This window comes from Drosophila guanche, unplaced genomic scaffold (genome assembly GCF_900245975.1).
Source record: "Drosophila guanche unplaced genomic scaffold, DGUA_6, whole genome shotgun sequence".
Classification (NCBI taxonomy): Eukaryota; Metazoa; Arthropoda; class Insecta; order Diptera; family Drosophilidae; genus Drosophila; species Drosophila guanche.
Genome location: NW_022995748.1, coordinates 1,084,965 through 1,109,207, shown reverse-complemented (window position 1 = coordinate 1,109,207; position 24,243 = coordinate 1,084,965). Strand labels below are relative to the sequence as shown.

The following is a 24,243-nucleotide window of genomic DNA, read 5'->3' as shown; positions in this document are numbered from 1 at the left end:
GTGCAAGATAAAGAATAAAGGATAAAAGATAAAAGAAAGGAGTACAACATTTAGGAAAAACTTTTGCACTTTGGTTGGCCCTTTAGCGGATGTCCAAGGACAGGGAATATGAGAAGAGGCTTCGCTGATATCTGGCTACTGCTGCACTGTGTGTGTCTGAGCCTGGCCAGTTTCTCGGAATTAAACAATTGTAAGTTGGCTCTAAGCTGTAGATATCTAAAGGGAAAAATAATTTAAATTAATAACATTAAGCCTGCTTGACAGCAGGCAATGCTTGAATTAAAAGAACAACAAATAAAGTAAATAAATAAATAGCAAATTTGATGCTCTAAATGGTATGACAGTGTATGGATTTTTTCCTGATATCTGTGTAGAAAATATAAATATATTTTTAAAAGATTTCAAATATTTATAATTTTATTTTAAATCATCTAAAAAGTGCGATCATTTAACGTTTAATCCGATCCCTTAATTTCCCACCCACAAACACCAATGAGAACATTGCGGGAACATCAGTTAAACGGCAGCATAAACTTTGGCGCAAAGGTTCAGCTAATTGACTTAATTTAACGTGGAAAATATCCGAAACAAAAATGCTAACGAAAAGGCGCTATAAATACCAGCAGCAGTGGGCGCCAAAATGGTGGGGAAGGGCAGGGCAGACCCCCAGCAATCGGAAGTCCAACGAGTCCATAAGTGAATAAACTGTGGCCAACATATTCCCCAGACAAAAAGGGATAGGGACAGAGAGGAGCAGCGAGAAGGAGCAACTTCCGCTTGGAAAAATGAGCGCCCAAACCCTGCTCAAAAATTCGCACACAACTCAGTAAAAACAAAACAAATTTCCCTTGACTTTGGGAAGCCAAATGCGATAAATATATCAGAAAATTGTTTTTAAATCAATGTGCCAAATGCAAAATAAACAGAAATATTGGCAGGCTAGCCGCAGTGTGCGATAAGAAAGTGAGAAGTGAGTGGTTCGGGCCAGAAGAATGATGTCCCAAAACTCCCAAACCATAATTCCATCAGCTCGATTCCTCCTCCCAGCAGGCCACCAGACAGACAGACAGACAGTCGCGGAAAGGCGACGTTTTTCCACTTCCTATTGCACTCTGCGCTATTTTCTTTCCACTTTTTTTTGTGGCGGTCGTGCTACTGATTTTCTGCTGCTGCTGCCGCTGAAGTGTAAAGGATAGCTGCAGTCCCTCTGTTTTATTTCTTTTTTTTTGGCAGACATTGCGTGCTGATTGTGTGGCGTTCCGTTCCGCCTGCAAACGGCAGACGGTTGAGAGTGTCTAACAGACAGGACATTCACTTTCCGTTTCAAGTTCAACAGTGTGGGGTGTACGACTGCTGCCATGGTGATATAGTGGAGCCTGCAAGACAAAAGCTGGTCTCCAGCTGTGTGCCTGAGGCAACAAAGATCGAAGCGTAAAGCGGGAATAACTGGAGGGATACTATTACAGGGAATATAGGAAAGGAAAGATCGGCCTATGGAAAATATAGAAAAGTGTATCCCTACACAGACTATAAGTGAATTTCCTGCCACAGGAAAACCATTTAGCGGCCACAAAAGTTAAATGCGAAATTGCATTACCCGCTCAGACATAGCAGACGTAGCACTCGCAGACATACATAAAGGTAATACACCTATGGTTAAAAGTCTCGCTTGTCCCTTTCTTTGGAATGTTTCAATATGCAAACATGCAATAACCAAATTGCAATAACAGCAGCAACCACAGGCAGCCAGCCAAACAATGGCTCCTCATACATTCCTAACCGAACAGCCCAACCATGGGCAGTGGTGTGGTGTGTGTCCCGGCATACCGAACCCAAACATAATCGCAAATTATAGGCTATATAGCATGGCATCGTCGTAGGCCTCACCCCACTCTACTCCCCAATTTGATGCTAGTTTGGTGGAAAAAAAAACGCCCACACTCCGCACCGCAATCAGTGTAAAGAGGTGGCGGGGCCTGGGCAAATGTAAATGTAGAGGTTGGGAAGCCTGTGTAGCCAGCTTTTTACAATTTTCCAGGTACTAGCAGCTGCCTCGCCGCTCTATTAGATTTTTGCATTTTTTCGGGTTATTATTTGGTCATAATTGTAATTTAGGTATTTGCTGTGTGTGAGGAGTGCGGAGGCTCCACTCGGGGCGAGCCACAAAATCATGCTACTTGTTAGGCATGTGATGTGATTTCAATTTTTTTACGCTTTTCCTAGGGGTCTGTATGCGGTTCGGTGTCGGGTTGGGTGTCGGTTTGGGTGGGTGCTTACAGGATGGCGGCCAAATGTCGAAGTCTTGTGGTTGGGCAGCTTGGACTGGAAATGATTGCGCGTTGAGTTGAATTCCATTGTGCCCTCCCAACCCTAAGAAATTATCAGTTTGGGCTACGCTAAGGTGTTTGAACTCTTAAAAAGGGAAGCTAGATATAATTGCAGGCTTTAAAAAATCCTCAGCAAATTGTTCTTTAAATTCTACAAATGGATAAAGCTGAAAATACAAATTCTGCTCATCATTTTCCTTCGTAAGGCAATTTTTTCCTCAAAGTCTGGAGTGGGTTCAGTTAATTTAACTAATTGTTGGATTATTTGCTGTTTTGCTTCGCTTAATGTTAACTTTGGTCTAATTTATGGCCGCTGCATAATATTTTAGAAATATCTTTGACCACTTTGGCGGGGCATCTGGCAAACTTTGACAATTTCTCTCCCTTAGGCTGTTGACATTCTGCAGACACAGCCAGAAAAGAAATTAAATAATTATTATTTAAAATTGTGGATTAGGGCGATGGCCAACGATGACAGGCGACTGAACATTTTCCAAAACAAATTATTGTAAATTCAATTATATTTTCTCGCCCGAGTTTCTTCAAATGCGAACAGTGGCAAAGGGCAACATTTAGCATTTGCAAGGCTCATAAAGCAGCCACCCTACTAGCCCACTGCTACCCCTGCCACATGGCACAGTTACGAGTATATCTACCCCATTTAGTACTCTAATAAGCAGAGCCATAAATGTGAACCTTCGTTTCTAGCGGATCCCAAGTTCAGTGGTCCCATCAACAATGTAACCATACCCGTGGGACGCGACGCAATGCTCACTTGTGTGGTCCACGAGCTGGTTAGCTTCAAGGTGGCCTGGCTGCGTGTGGACACACAGACCATACTCAGCATACAGAATCATGTCATCACGAAGAATCATCGCATTGCCATCTCCCACACGGAGCATCGCATCTGGCAGCTAAAGATACGCGATGTCCAGGAATCGGATCGTGGATGGTTTGTACATATTTAACGAGAAACAAACAAGAGTTTAAATATTCGCCCTTGCAGGTACATGTGCCAAATCAATACGGATCCCATGAAAAGCCAAATGGGTTATCTGGATGTTGTGGTGCCGCCCGATATTGTTGATTTTCACACCAGCCAGGATGTGGTGCGTGCCACGGGACAGAATGTGACACTCACTTGCTATGCCACTGGCGTGCCCACACCCACAATTACCTGGCGCCGAGAGGAGTCCACACCGCTCTGGTTGACAGACGAGGGCAATCGAGAGATCTACAGCGTCGAAGGACAAAATCTCACGCTGTGGCAAGTGCAGCGGACACACATGGGTGCATATTTGTGCATCGCCTCCAATGGAGTGCCGCCAACAGTGAGCAAGCGCGTCATGCTGGTGGTTAACTGTAAGTAAATAGATTTGTTTTGTATATAATTATACTATTTTTATGCTTGACAGTTGCGCCCACAATCTGGACACGTTACGATACCATTTATGTGGGGCTGGGCCAGAAAGTCAGCCTGGAATGCATCACCGAATCGCAGCCGGCGTCAGTGAACTTCTGGCTAAAGGACACTGTGCTGCTGCAGGGCGGCACCTACGAGTCCGTCTCTGTGGATCACGCCCATCGGATTGTGATGCGCATCACACTGCGACCGGTGACCAAGCGAGACTTTGGCGAGTACAAATGCATAGCAAAGAATGCGCTGGGCGAAACGGAGCGAAGCATTACTGTCCATCGTAAGTTGTCAAAGATCGTTCAAGATTTATCCTTCATGCCTCTCTCTCTGTTCACAGATAAAGCCAAGAAGCACGGACAGCACTCACATCAAACTTCCTCGCACGAAAGTCAATTCATTGTCATCGAAGGTCTGCCAGTCAGTCTCAGAGTCTCTCGAATATTCTCTCAACTGCACCTTTATATCTTTCAGAGTACTTGGCGAATATGGCTCATCAGTTGTACAGTTTCAGTTCCGTTTGGCTGCTACTTTTATGTTTTATGAATAAAGTGTACAGTTTTTAAACAACAAAAAATTGTCTTTGAGCCACTTTTGAGGCGTGACTCCATCATTTATATTATCTGTATATATCCTAATTCACAATTTCATATTAAGTATTAAATATAATTTCGGTTAAAGAGTACATTGACCGATGCCGGGATAAAGTAATGCAGGTGTGAGACAATCAAGTGGCTAATCAATAAAATACAATTACGAGCGCAGCGTTCCACTGCGGCACAAAGTTCCCTTAACCGAAAGGACACAAGGATAATTTAAAACTTTGAATATAGTTAGGAAATTCTTTATACTATAGAATACAAGTACATGTTTTGAAGGTATTTTGTATTGCTAGAAAGCAAAAGTCAGCAGCTGGAACTGGTTCTGCTCTTTAGGATTGATTAACTTTTGATTTGCGGGCTAAATAAAATTGTTCTATGTCCTCTTGTCGTCGTTTCATACATTTAAAAATTAACTACAATTCGCTTTAGTTATGTATGTACAATTGGGTTTTGGTTACTTAATCAAAGATCAATTGAATATTTAGCTAAGACTCGAATTGCAAACTTTACGCTTAACATAGAGGAAGGAAATTTCCTAAAGGAGAATCGTCATTAATTGTTAACAAGTGTCTGTCAATAAATGAATGGATGGCCTTTCTATCCTTTTTTCTTTGTTTTTTTTTTGTGGCAATAAATTACGTGTGATAATTGTTAGAGCGTGTCGAGGTCCGTGGTTGGGTTTTTGTTTTGGCTTACAAATTAAGAGCGTGTTTTGTTTGTGTAAGGATGTGTTATATGCGCTAGCCTAGAGAACTGGTTTTTGCTTAGAAGTAACGCTTATGCTCAACTTGAGCTGTCGTGACCGTTCGTGGCCAACTTGTGGGGCGGCAGCTCCATTTTGGGCACTACAATTGCCGGCGGTGGTGTGGCGCCCTTGGCCTTGGCCAGTACATCTCTCTGCTCGTAGATCTCGTTTACCAGCTTCTTCACAAACGGATGATTGAACTTGCCCTCCGTTGAGTCGAAGAATTCCTGATGCTTCAGCAGGCAATTGTCGCGCTTCTCGTACTCAAACGCCTGCATCACCATGTCCAAGCGATCCAGATCCTTGACAAATCTGCTCTCAGCGCTCTCTGCATGTTCGTATTCCTAAAGATGGATAAACAAATTAGTATTAAAGATACTTAAGAGTTGTCTGATGGCTGTCTTACCTCGAATAGTTCCATTATGCGCTTGCCGCGTGGCTCGATCAGCTTGCATATATCCTCCATTGCCTTGAATTCCATGGCCCGCTTTTCCTCCTTGGACACGCCACAGAATGGGGTTATATCACCCACTAGACTCTCCGCTAGATCGTGCACCAGCGCCAGTTCCATGCATCGTATCTGATTGAGTCCCTCGCTGCCATCGAGCAGAAAGGTCAGCATGCTCATCCGATACATGTGACCCGAAATCGATTCACAGTCGTTGACATCACGCAGCACCCAGCCAGTGCGTTTGGTGTGCTGTGGAATAAGGGACGACAAGCAGGCACTGGGTTAGTGGAAATGTATGTCTGTATTGTTGCTGGAACTTTGGCATCTTCCCATTGATTCCATGCCTGCTCCCCCCACTAAGCACTCTGCCTAATTAAAAACATTCGATGGCGCGCGCGACGTTGGTGACATCGTCGTTGCACCCATCAAGGCTGATGCCATCGGGCCGTTCAGGCCTTCAACTTAAACCTGCCATCGAGGGCGCTTACACGTTTTCTAGACTGTTGCTATTTGATCAATAAAAAGTTGTATTTATAGCAACCGTTGCTGCTGCGGTATGCGGTAGGTGCCCGAGGCATTGTTGCATGCCCACAGATGCCTTCCTGTTGCCAAAGGTAAATTGAGTGTTCTGTTACAACCAGAGTCTTATATGACCTAAGTTATAGCTCATAGTCCGTGACTTATCTCTGGCCAATTCCGAGCTGTAGCCACGTAATGAAGTGCAATTGTTTATCATTTATCATAGACCCAACAAGCACACGCTCCCCCAACGCCAATCAGAATGAGCTTTGAGGTTGAAACAACATGCATAAAATTATGCACAAAGCAAAGATAAGAATAGAGGTATCACTAATAACAATAACATGTAGGGCGAATGATAAAATGTATTGTGGAATCACACAGAGAATTAATATTGACTTTATCTATCGAGTATCCAGTAATGAAAGTATTCCTTAACAAAAATGCGTCACTGAAATAGGGAACCAGTTGGAAATCAAATCATTCTCACTCGTATTTCTAAGCTAATGGCTTCACTTCACACTGCCTGAACATATAGAGAATTATTCGTTTCAATTTTGTTATGAAAACAAAACAGCGACGAGTCTATCAACTCAGACCATCCCTCTCCTTCAACCCACATTGTGGAGATGCAACCACAAAATTCTCCCAGATAGCGTCTATATTTTGAAGGCCAAGATCAAAGTCACGAGTTGATATGCCTTTCTTTTCTTTAGCGTCTATGTCACGCTCTATATACGCTCTATGTACTATAAGGAACATTTAGAAAATTGCCACTGGGAATATTTAGTTTGTGCCTTTGTCAAATTCTGTACGTCAATGCTGACGTTTCTGAAATATTGTATTGCTCACTGAAATTCAAGATACTATTTCCAAGATATTTCAGCAAAACAAATGCGAATTTCATGGGTGCTCACGTGAGCCAATGTTTTGGATCTTTGCTTTTTCCTTTTTATGTGTTGTTTTCTTTGTTTCGAAGCTTCTCGGGTTCAGAAATTCTTTTCACTTGAATGGCATTTCCACCGATGGACGGCGGGGCAGCTCGCTCAAACTGCAATCGATTCAGTTTTTGGGGGCCTTGTTGTTCGATAAGGAAATGAGTCCCATGTTGTAGGTGTTTCTCTTCTTCATTTTGTTGAAAGTTTCAAATGAGCTCTGATTAGATAAAAGCTAAGCTATCTCTGGCAGAAGGTTCGGTTCGAATGGAACGTGTGCAGCTAGCACTCTTGACTTTTGCGCTGTTTGCTTCGGATTTTGTTGATTTAAAACAGCTGTTCGTTGTCTCTGGTTAGGTCTTTGTTGATAGTTTAGCGTTGAACTTTGCTCGCTGTCTGCATTTGGCTTGCTTGTGTAATATATTTAAGAATTACCAAGCTAATTTCAAGCAGAAATTACAGTGTATCTTACTTAGAATACATAATACACACGATATATTGTAGATATTTATGTAAATATTATGTATATATTTTTTTTTGGCAACCGACTGTACAAATTCATTTCAAGAGGGACACAATAGCGAGGTTGCCTCACAGATTATACAATATTCTCCCAAAACAGAACGAACAAAAGCACGAAAAGAGAGCCGATAGAAAAGAGCATACAAAAAATAAATAAATATACTTTTATCTTTTGATTTGCTTTCGTTTTTGTTTGGCTCTCTGTTTGCAAATGAAATTTGGGGGATTTTGAGTAAATATTTTTATAGAATTTATGGAAAATGTATATGCACCTATGTATATCTACCATAGATATATCTATAGAATCTTTATCCTCTTTATATGACTCAATCTAATGATTCCTATCTTAAGCAAACTGTGCCAATCATATATGATTTGTTTTACGACCCTATATACCCAGAGCTCTCTCTAATCGCTAAGCACAATTGTGTTAGCCAAAGCCTCAAGGTTGATGCCTCACACACACTCTCCGAACACAAAATATAATCTCCTTCATATAAGGCATGGATTTCACGGCCATTGAAGACTTTAAGTGACGAGACGTGTCCGTCATTAAAAAAACAAAACTAATCTGATTGTCACGCGATGTCGGGGGGCTTTAAACGAGTATAGAGTACACATTGCTGACTAAATCGGAATTCGGTCAAATCAAAGCAGCACCCGGGTGCAAGCACTTCCCGCGCACTGCTTGGCGTCAGGAAAAATCGATGGGAACACATGTATGACGCGACAGTACACAAGCACATCACAGCATAGAAGAGGAAAGAAAACGGGTTTATTTCTTTGGCATATTGTACCTTTAGATTTCCGATGAGCTCCATGAACTGCAGAATCTCGGCGAGGCCTGTGCTGAAGCAGGGCTTCTTGCCCGTGCTGGAGGCAGCCTCGTGGCAGGAGGCGCCCAGGCCATTGCTGGGACTGCTGGCGTCCGCTGCTGCTGCTGCCACATCACTTTTGGTGCTGGCATCTGCTGTGATTTGATCTGTTGTATGGGCCTGGGGTAGAGGCTCAGCTGCTAGCGAGGACATGGCGAACTTTGTGGTCGTCTGTTGTTGATTCTGTTGCTGCGATGATTTGGCTCCGTGTCCACTGGGCGGCTGGGTGTGTATGAGGCGCTGTATGTCCTGTCTGCGTTGCTGCAGCAGCTTTCGGGCGAATTCCGTTGACAAGTTTACGTTCACGCTGTGCGCCGACTCCGAATCTGAGTCTCCGTAACAGCAACCGTTGGGGTTCGAATGGGACGAGCGAATGCCGTTGCCGCTGAAGTTTTTGTCGCTCGACACCGTTGTTGCTTGACTAGAGTGCTTTGGTATTGCTGTAGTTGTAGTTGTGGTTGTGGTTGTGGTTATTGCTGTAGTAGTTGCTGCTGCTGACGTCAGGCTGCCGAGATGCCTGAGCAGCCTGTAGAGATCGCTGCCACCACCCACGCAGCAGTTCCCGCTATTTGCGGTCGCTGCTTTGATTATTTGCTGCAGTGAGAACATCTTTCGGAGAGAAAGAGCACCAGAGAGACTTTTTCTTTCGGAAAGAAAGAGCGCAAGAGAACTGCTTGTTTCGGATAGCAAGAGCAGCAGATAGACTGCTTGTTGCTCGCGCGTGATCGTTGGCTACAAAACTGCGGGCCGAGCGTCAGACACGTGATGTGTGTGTGTCGTTGGTTAAGCCTGTGGGTGAAAGAGAGGGACAAAAAATCCATAAGCATTGCTTTTGTATCATGAACTCATACGGTTTGAGGAGTGTTGGGCTAACAGTTTTGTAGCAGGCCAAGCGCTTTTTGTTTTGGTTTTCGTTTGTCAATTTTCTTCTCATTAGCACCAATTAAAATCAATTAGTTGATACTTTAAATATATAAATGACTCGAATGGAAAGTTTAACAGTATTCATGTAAATGAAAATTCAGTTAAAATGGTAAGTCAGCTGATGCAATGCACTACAGTTTCGAAAGCATTAGACTCACACACTGTTTTGATAGCACTGAATCGAATTCTATACGTTAAAAACGAAACAAAATTTACGCATTTTACATTCGAATATTCACTGCCAAAACACACACATTTGCGAATTTGTTGCTTATATTTATGAACTGTACCGTTCAAAGTGCAATTAACGACAAAAACAAACAATTAATACAGCTTTATCAGCTGCCGTCCCACTTCCCAGACAGCCGTATAAACATAAAATGTATGTGAGTATGAAATGTCTATACTTGTGATCACAATAATAGGTACTCGCGCTAGCTCCGTCTTCAGTTTACTGAGGGAACTGTTACAATTTTATGAACAATTGGTTCAAGGGAAAATGTCGATATCCTCCCTCGAAACCATTCGCAATTCCGAGAATGTAAAGGTTCGTTCCAGTCGCCATTCTTTACGTATACTAATCCCCTATGAAAAGGTACTATTATGTTGTCCATCGGTGTGGTGTGTATACATACTACCATTTGTATGTGTATTCGAGAGGATTTTCTAAAGAAAGTATTTCAGAGCCATCTATACTATGACCATACTATGACTCTCTATTCCTTTCACGCAGTCCCTCCTCTGTGGTAGTGGTGTACCTATTATATTGACCCCATCTGTTTGTACTATTTTTACAGTCCGTGTACATAATATATGTATGTATGTATGAACATGTGTAGAGGATGAACTGTTCTGGCTACCTTGACACCACTAGGAAAGAAGTTCCGTTCCGTTTTGAGGGGCAAAAAAATAGGAAGCGCGATACCGACAGGCGACACTTCAAGGTGAGAAGGCACGGGGGTTTGGTTTGGTTCGATTCGGCTGTACTGTAACTGTGTTTGTGTGCTTGTGTCTTGTGGCACGTAAGCAGCGGCACGTTTCTTTTATCCCCTTTCTCTCTGCCTCTGGCCCGTTTTGATGTAAGCGACTAAGAGCGGCACCCGCCAACGAAAGACTAAAGTTTTTAATGCTACAACACAATGCGAGAACCGCGACGTTTGTAATTAGGAATATAAATAACACTATACTAATATACAGACACCGACACCCACACACAAGGGAAGAGGCACAAACAAATAGTTAGAATTACTAACGAAATTTATGCAACAGCTTTGGGTGCATACTGCGGCTGTTTCTATGCACTTTTGAATTCCCTTAATATATGTATAATGTTCTGCTCTGCTCGTAGTTTTATTCACCGTGAGGCGCGTTCCTTCCGATCGACCCACCATTAACACCGACAACCGATGCCCGCCGAGCAACGACAAAGTTGCATTGCTTTGTTATTTAATTGCACAATATAATACTGCACATCTTGATTTTTGGGTTATTTTAATTTTTCTTGAACGCGGGTGTTGGTGGGGTGAGGTTGGCGGGAGTCAGCTGTTTCGGATCACTGTGGCCGTGTTGGGCAAATGCTAAAATACCAAATAGTCGCTATCTGACTAAAACTCGCTGGCATGAAACGGGTACCAGCTGTTTATGCTGAGTACGATCAGACCCGCTGAATTTGATAAAATCGGATAATATAAAGCTAATTCTTACTAGCTAGTACTGATAAATAAAATAGCAAAATCGTGGACAATTGACGGTATATTTACGGTATATTTTGAAAATGAGAAGGTATATTTCGGTATAGTCCGCGGTCACACTGCTGAGCACATGTTTTTGTTTTGTTCCGTAACGTAAATAACATGCAATGTTGGCGCCAATTAGGCATTTATTAAGCAATTATCGTGTTGTCCTGGCAAGTGGCTCGCCTCGTCGCCAGGAGATGGTAAAAATACTGGTGAGCCAAAATAGAAAGTACAGCTAATTGCGATTTGTAACCAAAAATGTTGTGGTCTAGGGTCTCAATGCAGAGCTTTGCCCCTCCACCTTTGAGGAGAACCTGAATATGGCAGACTACAAGGAATTCTCGGAATACATAGAGGACACAGCCTTGGGCAAAGCGGAAGAGGTCTTTACGCGTCTGAGCGCACAGGGGGACAATAAAAATCTCATTGTAATAGCAGCAGACACCATGGTGACGCTGGGTGAGGAGGTCTACGGCAAGCCAAAGAATGCAGAGGATGCCGTGCGCATGCTAAAGAAGTGGGTACATTGACAGTAGAGACCTTTCTACAATCTACAATTTATTTTTCCTTTAGCCTGTCTGGAGCTTGCAATCGCGTGTACAGCGGCGTTGTGCTCAAGCACGCCGGAGGAGTGCGCAAATTCACGGACACGGCGGACGTTTATTTTAGCCAGTTGCTGCCAGAACAGATACAGAGCTATGTGGACTCCGGGGATCCACTGTAAGTCTCATGAATATACATAAGTTTTAAATGTATTAACAACTTTTCTCCATTGCTGCAGGGACAAAGCTGGCGCTTATGGCATTCAGGGACCTGGTGGCGCCATGATAGAACGCATCGATGGTGACTTTTACTGTGTGCTGGGGCTGCCGCTGAATCGTTTCTGCCGTGAGCTGAACAAGCTATTTCTGGAGGATCTCTCAACATAGCCAACACACGTCAGAGGCTACAAAACGTTTCGTTGATTTTAATCTAAACCCTGATAAGAGGCTTCGTCGGCGTTGGTTTGTTTGCCCATGGCGCAAGTCAATTAAATTATAAAAAAAAAACAATAGCAATGAGCGACATAGTCAAATGAAAAGAGAGTATCGGCACAGTGGGCTAGAAGGCCCCTAAAGTTAACTTAATTTATATAATTTATAATACAATTTAATTGTACAAAGATCAAGCCAGCTGAAACCACTGTAGCATGTGGCAGAAGCGCAACGTTCTGGCTTGTTCTAATCATTTAAAGTTCATATAACAACCTGTACTATTTTTAAAGATAAGCGCTGGAAAAATAATTGTAGTTGTGTCGCTCTTCCCTTGCTGGACTGCCTTTAGTAGTCTTCTATCGGGAATCATGGCAACATCCAAGCACTCCAACTACCAATTGTGGGGCGGACGCTTCAGCGAGCAGCCCAGTGAGGCTCTACAGGCACTGAACATCAGTCTGCCGTACGACTCTCGTCTCTATGCGGACGATCTGGATGCCAGCAAAGCCTATGCAGAGGCACTTCAGCGTGCGGGTTACCTGAACACCGCCGAGGCGGACAAGCTGGTGAAGAGTTTGGAGCTGATTCGTTATGATTGGATTGAGCGCACCATCAAGTTCCTGCCCAGCGACGAGGATGTGCACACGGTTAACGAGCGGCTGCTGGTGGAGATCACCGGGGAGCTGGGCCAGCGACTGCATACCGGTCGGAGCCGCAACGACCAGGTGGTCACCGACATGAAGCTCTGGCTGCGCAGGGGCATCCGCGAGACACTCGGTCGTCTGAATGGCGTCATAGAGGCTGCCGTCAAGCAGGCTGAGCTCCATCTCGGTGTCCTCATGCCCGGCTACACGCACATGCAGCGTGCCCAGCCTGTGCAGTTCTCCCACTGGCTGCTCTCCCATGTTTTTGCGCTGCGCGAGGACTGCCTCCGCTTGGCGGAGCTGCGTGTTCGTGCAAATGTTCTGCCCCTGGGCAGTGGTGCTCTGGCCGGCAATCCTCTTGGCATCGATCGTCTATGGCTGGCCGAGCGGTTGGGCTTCTCGGGCGTCACGGCCAACAGTATGCATGCTGTCGGAGATCGTGATTTTGTGGGTGAGTAGCAAGACTCCTTTAGCTTTCGCCAAAGGCATTTCAAAGTCGTTGGATTGAATTGGTTTATTATCAGCAAACGTTCAAGAATTGGTCGATTATTTCAACAGAGAATAATGATAAGGAAACATGAAACATCGGGTGATTTGTGTCCCCTTTACCCCTCCACTCACTCAGCTTTAAAGTCTGCTAAACTCTTTCTAGTGGACTTCATTTACTGCTGTTCTCTGGTCAGCCTTCATCTGTCCCGAATGGCCGAGGATCTGATCATCTACAGCACCAAGGAGTTCGATTTCATACGCCTCCACGATAGCTTCTCCAGCGGCAGCAGTTTGATGCCACAGAAACGTAATCCGGATAGCTTGGAGCTGATACGCGGCATCTCTGGGGTGATTAGCTCCAATCTGACTGGCATTATGATGACCATCAAGGGCACACCGTCCACCTACAACAAGGATCTGCAGTTTGACAAGGAATATTGCTTTCAGTCGTTCGATAAGCTGGCACAGGTACTCGACATAGCTCGGGGTGTTATCCAGACAATGCAAGTGCAGCGGGACACCATGGAGGCGGCACTCAGTCCGGACATGTTGGCCACTGATTGGGTGAGTAGAAAGAAGCCTTTTCTATGGGGTATACAATGCTGATATCGTCTCTATTTTAGGCCTACTATTTGGTGAAAAAGGGCATCCCATTCCGACAGGCTCATCATTTCATTGGTCGCGTTGTAGCGCTGGCAGAGCAACGCGGTGTGGGCATCACTGAGGTGCCGCTGGGTGAACTCCAACAGATTTGTCCCGCCTTCGGTTCGGACATTGCCAGCGTGGCCGACTACGCCTACAATGTGCAGCAGTACGATGTGATTGGTGGCACATCCACGGGCAGCATTGAGGAGCAGCTGCGACTGCTGAAGAACTTTGTCAAGGATTTGCGAAAACAATCCTAGAACACAGGCGCTTTATTGAAGTGAACGTTGCGTTTGGCTTTGGTTTTTTTTGGTTAACAAATGAAAAAAGATTTACATCGACAACGTGGTGCGGGGGATAATTAATTGATTAGATTTAGATATAGTTCGCTCGCTGGGGTTGGGGCTGGGCTCCTAGTTTACGCTGGGACTCTGTGGTGTGTAGGTGTAGGGTTCGTGGCTGCCCTGCTCGCCGTTGCCCAACTGCTGGTAGCCGGCGGCCGCCGAGTTCTGTGGCGGAGCCATCTTGCCGCCAGAGATGAGTACGCCCAGACTCTGCTGGAGCTGCCAGCGTCGTGCCTCGCGGATCGACTTGTTGCGTCGCAGCGTCTTGGCCAGCATGAAGGCGCAGAGCACACCCAGCAGCTGGACAAAGGAAACTGTGGTGGCACCGGTGGCAATCAGCAGGGCACTCTGCGATATGATAAAGTTCATCTTGCGGAAGCAGCCATAGTCGAAGGTGTCCAGGCAGGTCACTTGGCTGGCATCGTTCAGGTCCTCGGCCAGGCTGCCGCAGCAGGAATTCGGCACCACCACATCGTCAGAGTCGAGGGTTTCGTTCCTGTTGGGGCTGTAGTAGTCCTTCCAGTCCTCGGGTTTGTTCACGCCGCAGCATTGCAGCTGTTTGATGAATGATTAGTGTTTGGATCTCGATCTTCAGCAGAGTTTTTACTCACCCCGGATTGCATAAAGTCCACGCCAGACTCAACATAGAGGTCGGATTCGTACTCAGCCAACGACTGGTACATGGTACGCATCAGCATGTCCTTGACCTGGGCCTGCATCACAAAGGCAGCAATGGCCGCGGAAACCTCCAGGATGAACACCAGGAACAAGCAGACACCATACTGTAAAGAGGCGTGGGAATAGTACCATGAATTTAGTGGGTTTAGGCTACACTCACCAAGTTGATAACCATGACACTCTCCTTGACAGCTCCGTAGGCGCCCAATGTGGCAACGGCAATCAGTATGAATCCAATGGCAATCAGCAGAGCCGGCGGCGATGCAAAGTGTCCATCGATGAAAATGCTAAAATCACCGAAGATCGCTTGGATCGTAGTTCCTACCATAATTAGCAGGATGGCCGTCAGCTGGAGTGGAAAGTGTCGTCGTCATGAATTGCATGTCAAAGCTCATTTTATGTGACTTTTGTGCGTGATGTGCTGGAAATGGGGTGCGGTACGGACGGAATGTAACGGCATGTTATACTAGAAACTTCTCATCCATTTCGTGTGTCGTAACAGCTGTTTGAAATGATGGAGTTTCTCCTATTCCGCTTATTCCGCTTCCTCATACTTTTAAGCGTCTACTCAACTGTTTTACGTGTGTAAATAAATTGTTGCTTCGAGCAAATATGCCTGCACTTTTGTAAGAAGCTTTAATGCGTTTTATATTTGATTGTTCTACAAGTTATCTTTCATTTTGCGTTGTACTAAGTATTTCAAAATGAACAGAGTTTTCTGCGGAGGGATGCATCATAAAGATGTTGATATACTCAATTTTGCACTTTTTTCCGAAATTGTTTCTTCCATAAACAAAAATTGTTGGGCACTCCCTGAACACCTGCGCGGCATACTTATTTCCCGTTGGCGTTGAAAAAGCTGAGAGAGCAGAAGACTAACGTACATACATATGCGCATACCTACATATGTGTGTATATAGGTGGATCAGTGCTCGCTCATTCCATACTCTCTTTTTGCTATTCTTCCCATTCGCTTTCCCATTGAAATTCACACTCACTGAAATGCAATGGAATGGAACACTGAAATGAGCGAACGCTAATCCGCTCTTCCACTTACATTTGTGCAGCCCGTTTTCTATTTGTGCTTCACTTTTTGTGTTGGAAAATCGGGAATATGGTAAATAATTATACGGGAAAACTGTCGCTCAGTTATGTACTGAGCTGATGGGCAGGGACTACGAATGAAAATTGTCCAAATCTCTTCAGTAAGTGCATTGTTTCTTGGCAGTCTCTCTCTCCTGGCATATGCCAACACGTGCAAAGTACTTTAACCCTCTCCCGCTCGCTCCACTGTATCAAGAAGTGGTGAAACGCTCGAACGAAAGATCTGCCAATGTTTTTTGTGTCAAAAGGCAAGTTTTTCATTTGTGTTCCAAATTGGTTTGGCTTCTGCTTCAAAATTCCTAGTTAATTTGCAGGCCGGCGGACTGCCAACTGCTTTGGCAACGAACACACAAACACCGGGTGCGATTTACCAAGAGACCAACACAGCTCGATATGGCCACCAAGGGTCACCCTATAAACAGCGGCAGTAAGAACAGCCTGCAGATGATTCCGAGCGGTTCAACCACGAATAAACGCGCCCGGTACGTCAATCCAATCTCGAAGATCCGTTCGCTCATCCACAATCTGGACTCTGAGCTGGGACAGCTATGTGGCCAGTGTTCGGTGCCAAAGCCACCGCAGGTTGGCAGCAACATTAACATCAGCATCCACAACAGACGCCTCGGAGAATTAGGATCAGGAGCCAATGCCCAGCAGAGAATAAGCAGCCACTATTACCAGGAGAGCATCAATAAATTACTGACACAAACGCGTTCCACATCGACCTCTGGCTCTATCACAACAACACGCATGCCACTGGCACCCGATGCACAGAAGCGTCAGATGAGGAACGTGTACCGAAAGCGGGTCACAGATGCTTATCGCAACCGAAAGATATTCACGGTGTACGGGAACTACCATACAGTGCGCAGGGCGCTGCTGAGGCGGGGCTGGCTGGAGAAGCTCCCAGCTTCGCGGTACACCAATCTGCAGAGCATGTCTGAGGATTCGCTGCTGGAGAATGCGCGAAAAGGCAACGACTACGAGTCTGTCATCATATCGAAGATGATCAACAATTTTCCCTCGTTCTTCATTTGGCAAGGCAAGGGTCAGCGCGATCTTTTCTCGGAGGTGCGGCCATTCCGTAATCGGGTGAGGCGCAGCCATTTCATGGACTTTTCCACCAAGGTGGGCCTGGTCGGGTGCGCGGAGCAGGAGAGCTGGTATCGCGAGGACGGTGTCTGCGGCATGAGCTATCCGCGCTTCTACCGCCTGGGCGGCAACAGTGTGGAGGAGCGCATGACATTCATAGAGGACTACCAGCAGACGCAGGCCCGCTCCCTGCTGCACTACATCATGGAGCACAAGCCCGAAGAGCTGATAGACACCGACAACGGAACTATCATGAGCTGCCACCTGGACTTAGCTCTAACCAAGGTCAAGCAAATGGTGAGACAGGCGCAGCATTGCTCCCTCGACGATACTCGGGCCAAGCCACCGACACCAACCGAAGTCGTGGAAACTCACACGTTCATGGTGCAGTCCGCGGAGGTGCTAAAGTCGATGGCCAAGTTCCGTGTCAACGAGACGGTCATGAGGGAGTACATTCGCGTGGCCACCCAATACATCGGGCAGATCGAGGCACTGCGTCCCGACTATCGCTGGGATGGCAGCCGAAATCTCTGGATCCTCAAGCCGGGCTATCAGTCGCGAGGCATTGGCATTGTCATACGGAACAGCCTGGATGAGATTCTCCAATGGACATCGAGCAATCAGAACAGAAAGTACATTGTCCAGAAGTACATAGGTGAGTGAGAGCATTCAAATGCAAAGGGATCCCCAAGGTTTTCCATTGTGTTTCCTTCGTAGAGCGTCCATATCTGGTTCATCGCACAAAGTTTGACATAAGACAGTACATGCTGCTGACAATCGGGGAGTCAAAGGTAACCGTCTGGACATATCGTAATTGCTATCTGCGCTTCAGCTCGCAAGAGTTCACCATGGACGATCTGCGGGAATCGATCCATTTGACCAACAACTCCGTGCAGAAGCGCTACAAGAATAAGCTGAGCCGCGATCCCCGTCTGCCGGCGCACAACATGTGGTCGCTGGATCAGTTCAAGAACCATCTGCGGGAGGTGGGTGCTCCGGAAAATACGTGGGAAAAGATCTACAGTGGCTTTAAGCAGAATCTGGTGGCCGTGGTGATGGCAAGTCTCGATGAGACGGAGCTGGTGAATAACGCATTCGAGCTGTATGGCTGCGACTTCATGCTGGACGAGCACTACAATCCCATCTTGATTGAGGTCAATGCCACGCCGGATCTGTCGCCCTCGACGGAGGTTACTGCCAAGATTTGTCCCGCTGCCATCAAGGACTGCATACGAGTGGTGGTGGATCTGGCCAAGAATCCCTTGGCACCTACGGGACAGTTTGAAAGAGCCTTTGAGATCAACTACAGCAGCAACAAAGCCCCCGATGTCCAGCATCCCCTGGAGATTAACGGCAAGCAGTTGACCATCTTCGAGGATCTCCCCAAGCTCAAGAACCCAAATCATACGCGCATGCTCCACGAAATACTCAGCAATGTGAAGGTTTCTGCGGGTCGCAAGCTGGATAAAACGAAGAAAGCCCCGGCCAAGGCAATTGCTTTTTCCAAGAAGAAGGTAAGTTAAAGGCAAACGTTTTCTGAATTCAATTGCTTTCCCAAAACAGAAAGTGCCGGAGCAGCAACATGCGGGACCCAAAACGATCTTGAGCTCAACAACTCGCGAGAATTTGGCATTACAGTATACGTCATCAAAGGGATTTCCGATGCCGGAGAGAAGAATGGGAGGCTGTTGTACCTTTTCAAAGACGGTATGACAACAAATGTTAAAAATAATTATATTTTAATCATAATTTACACTGGAGGCAGCAGTGCCCGCACTTTAGAAACTCAAAGATATATCGGAACAGGAGCCGGAATCACTGCCTATATAATTAACTAGAAAGTAAAAACCTTTTGGTCCCCTCGATAAGAATAACAAGCAGAACAAATGCAGAGATAGGAATACCCAGAAAAGGTAACATCGTTAGATAATGGTATTTGGTTATCTGATTATCTTATTATTTTTGCAGAAAATCAACACAAGATCACATCCCTAAAGTTAATAGAGAGACGAGCGTTGTTCTTTAATCATTTCTGGTAATCTCAAGAGAATTCTGTTACGTTTTTCTTAGAGTAGATCTTCAGGGGAATATCGTCTGCTGCCTGTGCACATTATAATTTAATCTGGTTTATCTCTGACAATTTATATTTCTCTACTACCATAACTCAAGTGTCAGATAGAATTTACATTAAACGTCAAGCTCTAAGAATTTCCAGCAAATGTCGTAACAGTTTTACTGAATTGAATTTGTATAGAAAATGTACCAAGAAAAGTTCAATAATAAAACCATAATCATATTTTTCCTCCTTCTACAATATGTATTAAATATCTGGAAATTCTCTAAACTCTGTGCCTTATCCGCAGTAAATATGTCTACGAATATTATCTAAAGGGGGTTTTGTTGTTGTTCTACTCTTGGCGATATTTGTTTTAAAATACAAACAGAAGACATGGAAAACGAAACCGAAAAGAGGCGAATTTAGCTTTTTGTACTTGACCCGTTTCTCTCTTTCTCGCAGTGTCGGAACGCACTCTCTTTGTGGCATTTCAAGAGCTCTAGCTCTAGTCACTATTCTCCTGCTATCTGCGACTTACGTAGGCATGAAATGAATCACAAAACAAAACAAAAAACAAGGTATTACACCCACACACAGGGAAAAACCGAAAGCTGATAAGCAGTCAGACTCAATGAGTGATAATATGATAACGATAATGAAGGCAGGAACGCGAAATGGAATGAAATCGAATCAAAATGGCCGACTTTGTGATTCACGTAGGATGCGATTCATTCATGGGAAGCACGAAAAACCGATCCACAGGACTTACCGCAAACATAAAGCTCACAATGATGAGCATATATTTGGCGCACCGCATGCCAGAATTCAGTTGCAAGTCCCGATTTGCCATACTGTTGGTTGTTCGGTGTTGTTTCTTCTGTTATTGTAAACACACTCGCTGTCTCTCTTTGGTCGCTCAACTGCAATTTACAAATACAATTTACAAGAAATGTTAATTACAGGCTGTACCCGATAGATATTATAGTATTTTTGTGTCACTTGATTTTGTGTCACCGAGCGACACGAGCAGCGGTGGAACGTACTTTAACTTTTGCTAGTCACACGTGAACTGAGCGGGGGCCCCTAAGTGGGCAAAACGGTAAAACGGAATCGGCGTGAGTCCAATTTCGATTGGGGGTCGGTCTCGCTCTCCCACACTCTACGTGAAACGTCTGCGGCCTTGTCGCTGTCTCTCTTTCTCTCTCTCTCTCTGAGAGTGCTCTGACGCTCGTTGGGCAGCTTTCCAAGCGGTGCTTATCAGGTCCCCATAATTGTTCACAGTTTTCCAGTTAGATAAGCATTAGCGATAAGATAATGGTTCTTTTGTTTTTCGCTGCTGCCACAGCTTTCATACATATTTCGCAATATTATAAAAAGAGTTCAAATCCAGCAATAGAATGTCTCCAAAACCCTACTAACCAGATGGTTTCCCCCTGGCCGCCATATACCCCCCGCTCCAATTACCGGTAATAGTACCTACTGTTCAAGTTCAGGGCGCACAAGGCCAAGCATCGAGTACACATTATCGATCTGATTTTCATTTTATAAATGAGTCAACCGCTATGTTTTATCGATTTTTTAATCATACAGCACTTCCATATAGGTGTAAATTATTCATAGGCAAACACAAGCGTGGCTCGCATGGTTGTGAATTAGAAAATAAAAATAGTTGCGGCTGCCCAGACACCTCACTTGTATTGATCAATTTGGAACGTATGGTACTGCTTCGTTAAGCAGTGCACTGCTTGCTTAAAACTCCCAAAAATAATTGTCTTTAATTGCCAAAATTTGACCTTTCCATTTCAACACTTTTCCCTGTTTTAAACGTATTTCTTATTGTGATGTTTAATTTAGAGCAGAAATAAAATTAAACAATTTCAATAATTAGGTATAATAATTAGTATTGAACCCCGCATACGTCCGTTCGACTTACAGGTGTGGCAGACTGCAGTTTTCAACTAGATGTGAGCTTATACCACATTCGATTAGATTAGATTCCCAGAATCTGCTCAATATAAATCCATATCGCTAATAGGTGCAAAGCCTATATAAAAGCAATCGAATATTTGTAAGAGCTAAATTTTATTTACCAATTTTCATATGCTATACACATGCAATATATATGTGAATATATATATATTTTAAGCTGATGGAAAAGATCAAACTATTGACTTAAATATAAATTCCCAGTCAAGGGCATCTGATCCGCAACTCTCTGAGTTGAGTTCCCTTTAGATGAAGCCCGTAATGCCGTTACGGATTTTGATCTCACGTGCCACATAGCAGGCAAAGATAACACCAAAGAACTGGGGACAATGGAAGTGAGGATTAGTCGTAGAGGACAGATGTAGCAGAAGTTTGATCAACTCACCTGAAGGACGGCAATGACAACACCAGCTGCTCCCAGGCTGACCGCGTGCGAGGCAATGTAGCTGGAGAATCCGCCCAGGCAACCATAGGTATGACGTTCAGCCTCACTCGTGAAATTGTTAAAGCAGGAGAAGGTGCCGGCAGCTCCCACGGGAATGGTGCAGCATGAGATCGGCAGCGAGCCGTTCTCGAAGGGCGTCTTCCAGTCCATGTAGTTTGTCACACCGCAGCAGTTGAAATCGCGCTGAACATCGTCCCACAGGGCGGTGGTTGGGTTCTGGTTGAACGAATTATAGTCCTTCAGCGAGCTTTCCAGCGATGTCTTTATCAATGAGGCAGCATCATTGCGCAGCACATAGCCACTGATGCCAGCGGACAGCTCCAAAATGAAGATGATGGCCAGCATGATCGAGAAGCTGAGCACAAGGCAGTAGTTCTCCTTGAGAGCGCCCCAGCAGCCAAAGAAAGTGATCACAATGATGAAGGCACCGATCACAATGAGGAATGTTGGAATCGAGAAGAACTTGGCGGCCAAAAAGAGTTCATAGCCAGTGTAAACGGCACCAACTCCAGCACCAACAGCTATAAGGATAATACCCGTGATCTGCAAAAGGAATAGGAAATCATTTTAAGTCTGTTTTGACAGGTTTCCTTATAGTGCGAGATAAGATAGATAGTTGGGAATGCCATTGATTTTCTTATCGATGGGCTTAATATTTCGCTACCTTTACAGGAGAATAAAGAATATAAATGATATCATTTGTATCTATTTTTGTTGCGATTATCTAGATATTGATTGTATCTGTCTATTGATTATAACTGAAGGGTATTTATATTTTCTTTATATTTTTGTATTATTTATGAACGGATATACACATCCCATTCGTACGTTATTCCCCTCTCTGTTATGTACACAGGAGACAGAATCACTTGGCTATCTAATCTATAACACCATCCTATGGCTGGAGCTAGCTATGACTCATGCAAGCCCATAAATAATTCGTTTACTTACCAAAAAGATAAAATTAAATCCGAATAGAGTGTACTTCACAGCATTTGCGCTGCCCGTTAGTATAGACATGATGAAGCTTTTGTTTTAGATTCTGTAAAAATAAAAATATAATTATTAAAATTAGAACAAAGGGAATGGAGATTAACTAACTGCTTGGGCGGATAGAAAGTTAAACACAACACAACCGAAGCGAATTGATTTGAAAAGTTTAATGAAATGCGCTGCAGGTGAACCAAAGACACCACGGCACAGTTTACTGGCTCGTTTCTAATCAAAACCCATATACGAGTGTGTACATATAAACATTTTTTTTTCTAGTCTTATCGGTAAATGATATGGTAAAATGCTTTTGTTTGAAGCCAGATGTGGTCAAAGCCCCTGCGGCAGTAGTTATTGTTGTTGGTGCTGCTGAGGCCCGCCATTTCAGACAAGATAAATGAAAATTTTGGTAACGCGATTAGATAAGAGCGCGCACAAAAAAAAATTGGGCAATTTATTTTATACCAAAATTCAAGTAAATATTTTGAAATTGATGAATTTAAGGGTCTTCCTTGGAAAAAATAGATATGATTACTTTAAAGGAGCGTTCGCTATGGCAATGACACTGTTATTTATATTTTATTATATGTATTTACTACCGCCCCTTTTTAATTTATTATTTGCAAAATAGTTATCAACCTTTCAACTATAAACGACGCTCCCGAAATTAGTCTTTTTGTATCCAGCTTAATGAACTGTGGTTTAGATATTATGTAATTCAATTGATAGGATTATGCCCCACTCTATGATTATGTTTTGATTTAAAGTTAATAGCTTAAAGTCTTCTGTGTTATCTGCTACACATGGCAGCCTGCAATAGATATTGAAAGTTTGTCACAAACACTAAGTATAATTGGGTACAGACCCCACAACATTGACCCTCTTTGCAAAACAAATACGAATGTGACTCAGTTTGAAACTTTCTTCTTTAACTTTAGCACAAATCCAAAAAATCTTATCACCATTGCAATTCAATAAACAAAGCAATTTTTGATAATCAATCAGCAATTAGATAGGAAAGCTAACTAGTTGTGGGCTCATCGTCTTATCAGATCGATGACTCATTCGTGTGTCATAACACCTGCGGGGCTAGAACCGTTTCGCACTTGAATTTTTGTGTTTAGCAAGACACTGCCAACACGATACATAATTATTGTAAGATATATTTTTTAACTGAACAGTTTTTCCTTATCGATGCCCTCGTTGATAGCGAATGCAGTTGCCACTTGAGTTGGTTTTTCTGCTTCGCTTTACTCACAGCACAGCAGGTTGAGTGGACAATTCTTATTTGACGTGACGACGGTTGGACAACAACTGAGCGCTGTCTACCATTGACGTTCGCCGGTGCTCACATTATAGGATTATCAATGTGAATACACATACATGTATGTATGTACGTACTCATCGTAGTTTTTTCCCCTCTATATACTATATATGTTTGCAAGACCGTCGAGGTGTGGGTGACTTTAGTGATAAAAAATAACATGTGGAATACTTGGTTGAAAAGCTGCGAAAAAGCTTTTTCCGCAGTTAGCACGCTTCGGCCCTTGGTGTGTGTGTGTGTGTGTGTGTGAGCGGAATGGGCAGTGTCGGAGGCAATGGCATCATTGGCCCTGGCCGAGGTGCAAGCAATGTCAATGTGGTTCCTGATCACTAATCGCTTCTCCTTTGATACTTACAGTTGATAACGGAGGAGATGGTGGTGTAGAAGCTGGGAGGCACATGCAACGATTACGATTTCGTCAA

At 44.2% G+C, this 24,243-nt stretch overlaps 7 protein-coding genes across 11 annotated transcripts; 4 read left to right on the top strand and 3 right to left on the bottom strand.

Moving 5' to 3' along the window:
* Positions 1-106: 106 nt before the first annotated feature.
* LOC117583922 (opioid-binding protein/cell adhesion molecule homolog) lies at positions 107-4,463 on the top strand. Its single transcript, XM_034272601.1, has 6 exons — positions 107-190; positions 3,036-3,279; positions 3,334-3,689; positions 3,743-4,024; positions 4,082-4,216; positions 4,423-4,463. Exons 1-6 carry the CDS (start codon positions 109-111, stop codon positions 4,461-4,463), a joined length of 1,140 nt encoding a protein of 379 aa, XP_034128492.1. The 5' UTR covers positions 107-108.
* A 480-nt stretch (positions 4,464-4,943) lies between these two features.
* LOC117583900 lies at positions 4,944-10,675 on the bottom strand. 2 transcript variants are annotated; one of them, XM_034272573.1, is made up of 5 exons: positions 10,175-10,332; positions 9,112-9,179; positions 8,313-9,022; positions 5,495-5,788; positions 4,944-5,432 (listed from the first exon to the last, which is right to left on the bottom strand). In XM_034272573.1, exons 3-5 carry the CDS (start codon positions 8,997-8,999, stop codon positions 5,127-5,129), a joined length of 1,287 nt encoding a protein of 428 aa, XP_034128464.1. In that variant the 5' UTR covers positions 9,000-9,022; positions 9,112-9,179; positions 10,175-10,332; the 3' UTR covers positions 4,944-5,126. The 2 variants fall into 2 exon arrangements, with proteins under 2 accessions (XP_034128464.1, XP_034128463.1); XM_034272572.1 differs by lacking the exon at positions 10,175-10,332 and adding an exon at positions 10,568-10,675 and having other exon boundaries at positions 8,313-9,179.
* Positions 10,676-11,106: 431 nt separating this feature from the next.
* Positions 11,107-12,336, top strand: LOC117583902 (dTTP/UTP pyrophosphatase). The gene is made up of 4 exons (XM_034272575.1): positions 11,107-11,262; positions 11,323-11,567; positions 11,624-11,770; positions 11,832-12,336. Exons 1-4 carry the CDS (start codon positions 11,173-11,175, stop codon positions 11,977-11,979), a joined length of 630 nt encoding a protein of 209 aa, XP_034128466.1. The 5' UTR covers positions 11,107-11,172; the 3' UTR covers positions 11,980-12,336.
* A 25-nt stretch (positions 12,337-12,361) lies between these two features.
* Positions 12,362-14,150, top strand: LOC117583899 (argininosuccinate lyase). Its single transcript, XM_034272570.1, has 3 exons — positions 12,362-13,119; positions 13,321-13,721; positions 13,781-14,150. The coding sequence occupies exons 1-3, from the start codon at positions 12,393-12,395 to the stop codon at positions 14,060-14,062; spliced, it is 1,410 nt and encodes a 469-aa protein (XP_034128461.1). The 5' UTR covers positions 12,362-12,392; the 3' UTR covers positions 14,063-14,150.
* Positions 14,059-20,233, bottom strand: LOC117583901 (tetraspanin-6). Its single transcript, XM_034272574.1, has 5 exons — positions 20,120-20,233; positions 19,846-19,996; positions 14,985-15,173; positions 14,758-14,928; positions 14,059-14,701 (listed from the first exon to the last, which is right to left on the bottom strand). The coding sequence occupies exons 2-5, from the start codon at positions 19,924-19,926 to the stop codon at positions 14,216-14,218; spliced, it is 927 nt and encodes a 308-aa protein (XP_034128465.1). The 5' UTR covers positions 19,927-19,996; positions 20,120-20,233; the 3' UTR covers positions 14,059-14,215.
* LOC117583897 (tubulin glycylase 3B-like) lies at positions 16,192-19,239 on the top strand. 3 transcript variants are annotated; one of them, XM_034272568.1, is made up of 5 exons: positions 16,192-17,675; positions 17,738-18,534; positions 18,584-18,727; positions 18,789-18,933; positions 18,989-19,239. In XM_034272568.1, the coding sequence occupies exons 1-4, from the start codon at positions 16,322-16,324 to the stop codon at positions 18,852-18,854; spliced, it is 2,361 nt and encodes a 786-aa protein (XP_034128459.1). In that variant the 5' UTR covers positions 16,192-16,321; the 3' UTR covers positions 18,855-18,933; positions 18,989-19,239. The 3 variants fall into 3 exon arrangements, with proteins under 3 accessions (XP_034128459.1, XP_034128458.1, XP_034128460.1); XM_034272567.1 differs by having other exon boundaries at positions 18,786-18,933; XM_034272569.1 differs by having other exon boundaries at positions 16,193-17,675; positions 18,782-18,933.
* A 987-nt stretch (positions 20,234-21,220) lies between the features above and the next one.
* LOC117584518 (CD63 antigen) lies at positions 21,221-23,843 on the bottom strand. 2 transcript variants are annotated; one of them, XM_034273462.1, is made up of 4 exons: positions 23,756-23,843; positions 22,459-22,549; positions 21,448-22,050; positions 21,221-21,382 (listed from the first exon to the last, which is right to left on the bottom strand). In XM_034273462.1, exons 2-4 carry the CDS (start codon positions 22,525-22,527, stop codon positions 21,308-21,310), a joined length of 747 nt encoding a protein of 248 aa, XP_034129353.1. In that variant the 5' UTR covers positions 22,528-22,549; positions 23,756-23,843; the 3' UTR covers positions 21,221-21,307. The 2 variants fall into 2 exon arrangements, with proteins under 2 accessions (XP_034129353.1, XP_034129354.1); XM_034273463.1 differs by lacking the exon at positions 23,756-23,843 and adding an exon at positions 22,609-22,669.
* Between the last annotated feature and the right edge of the window lie 400 nt (positions 23,844-24,243).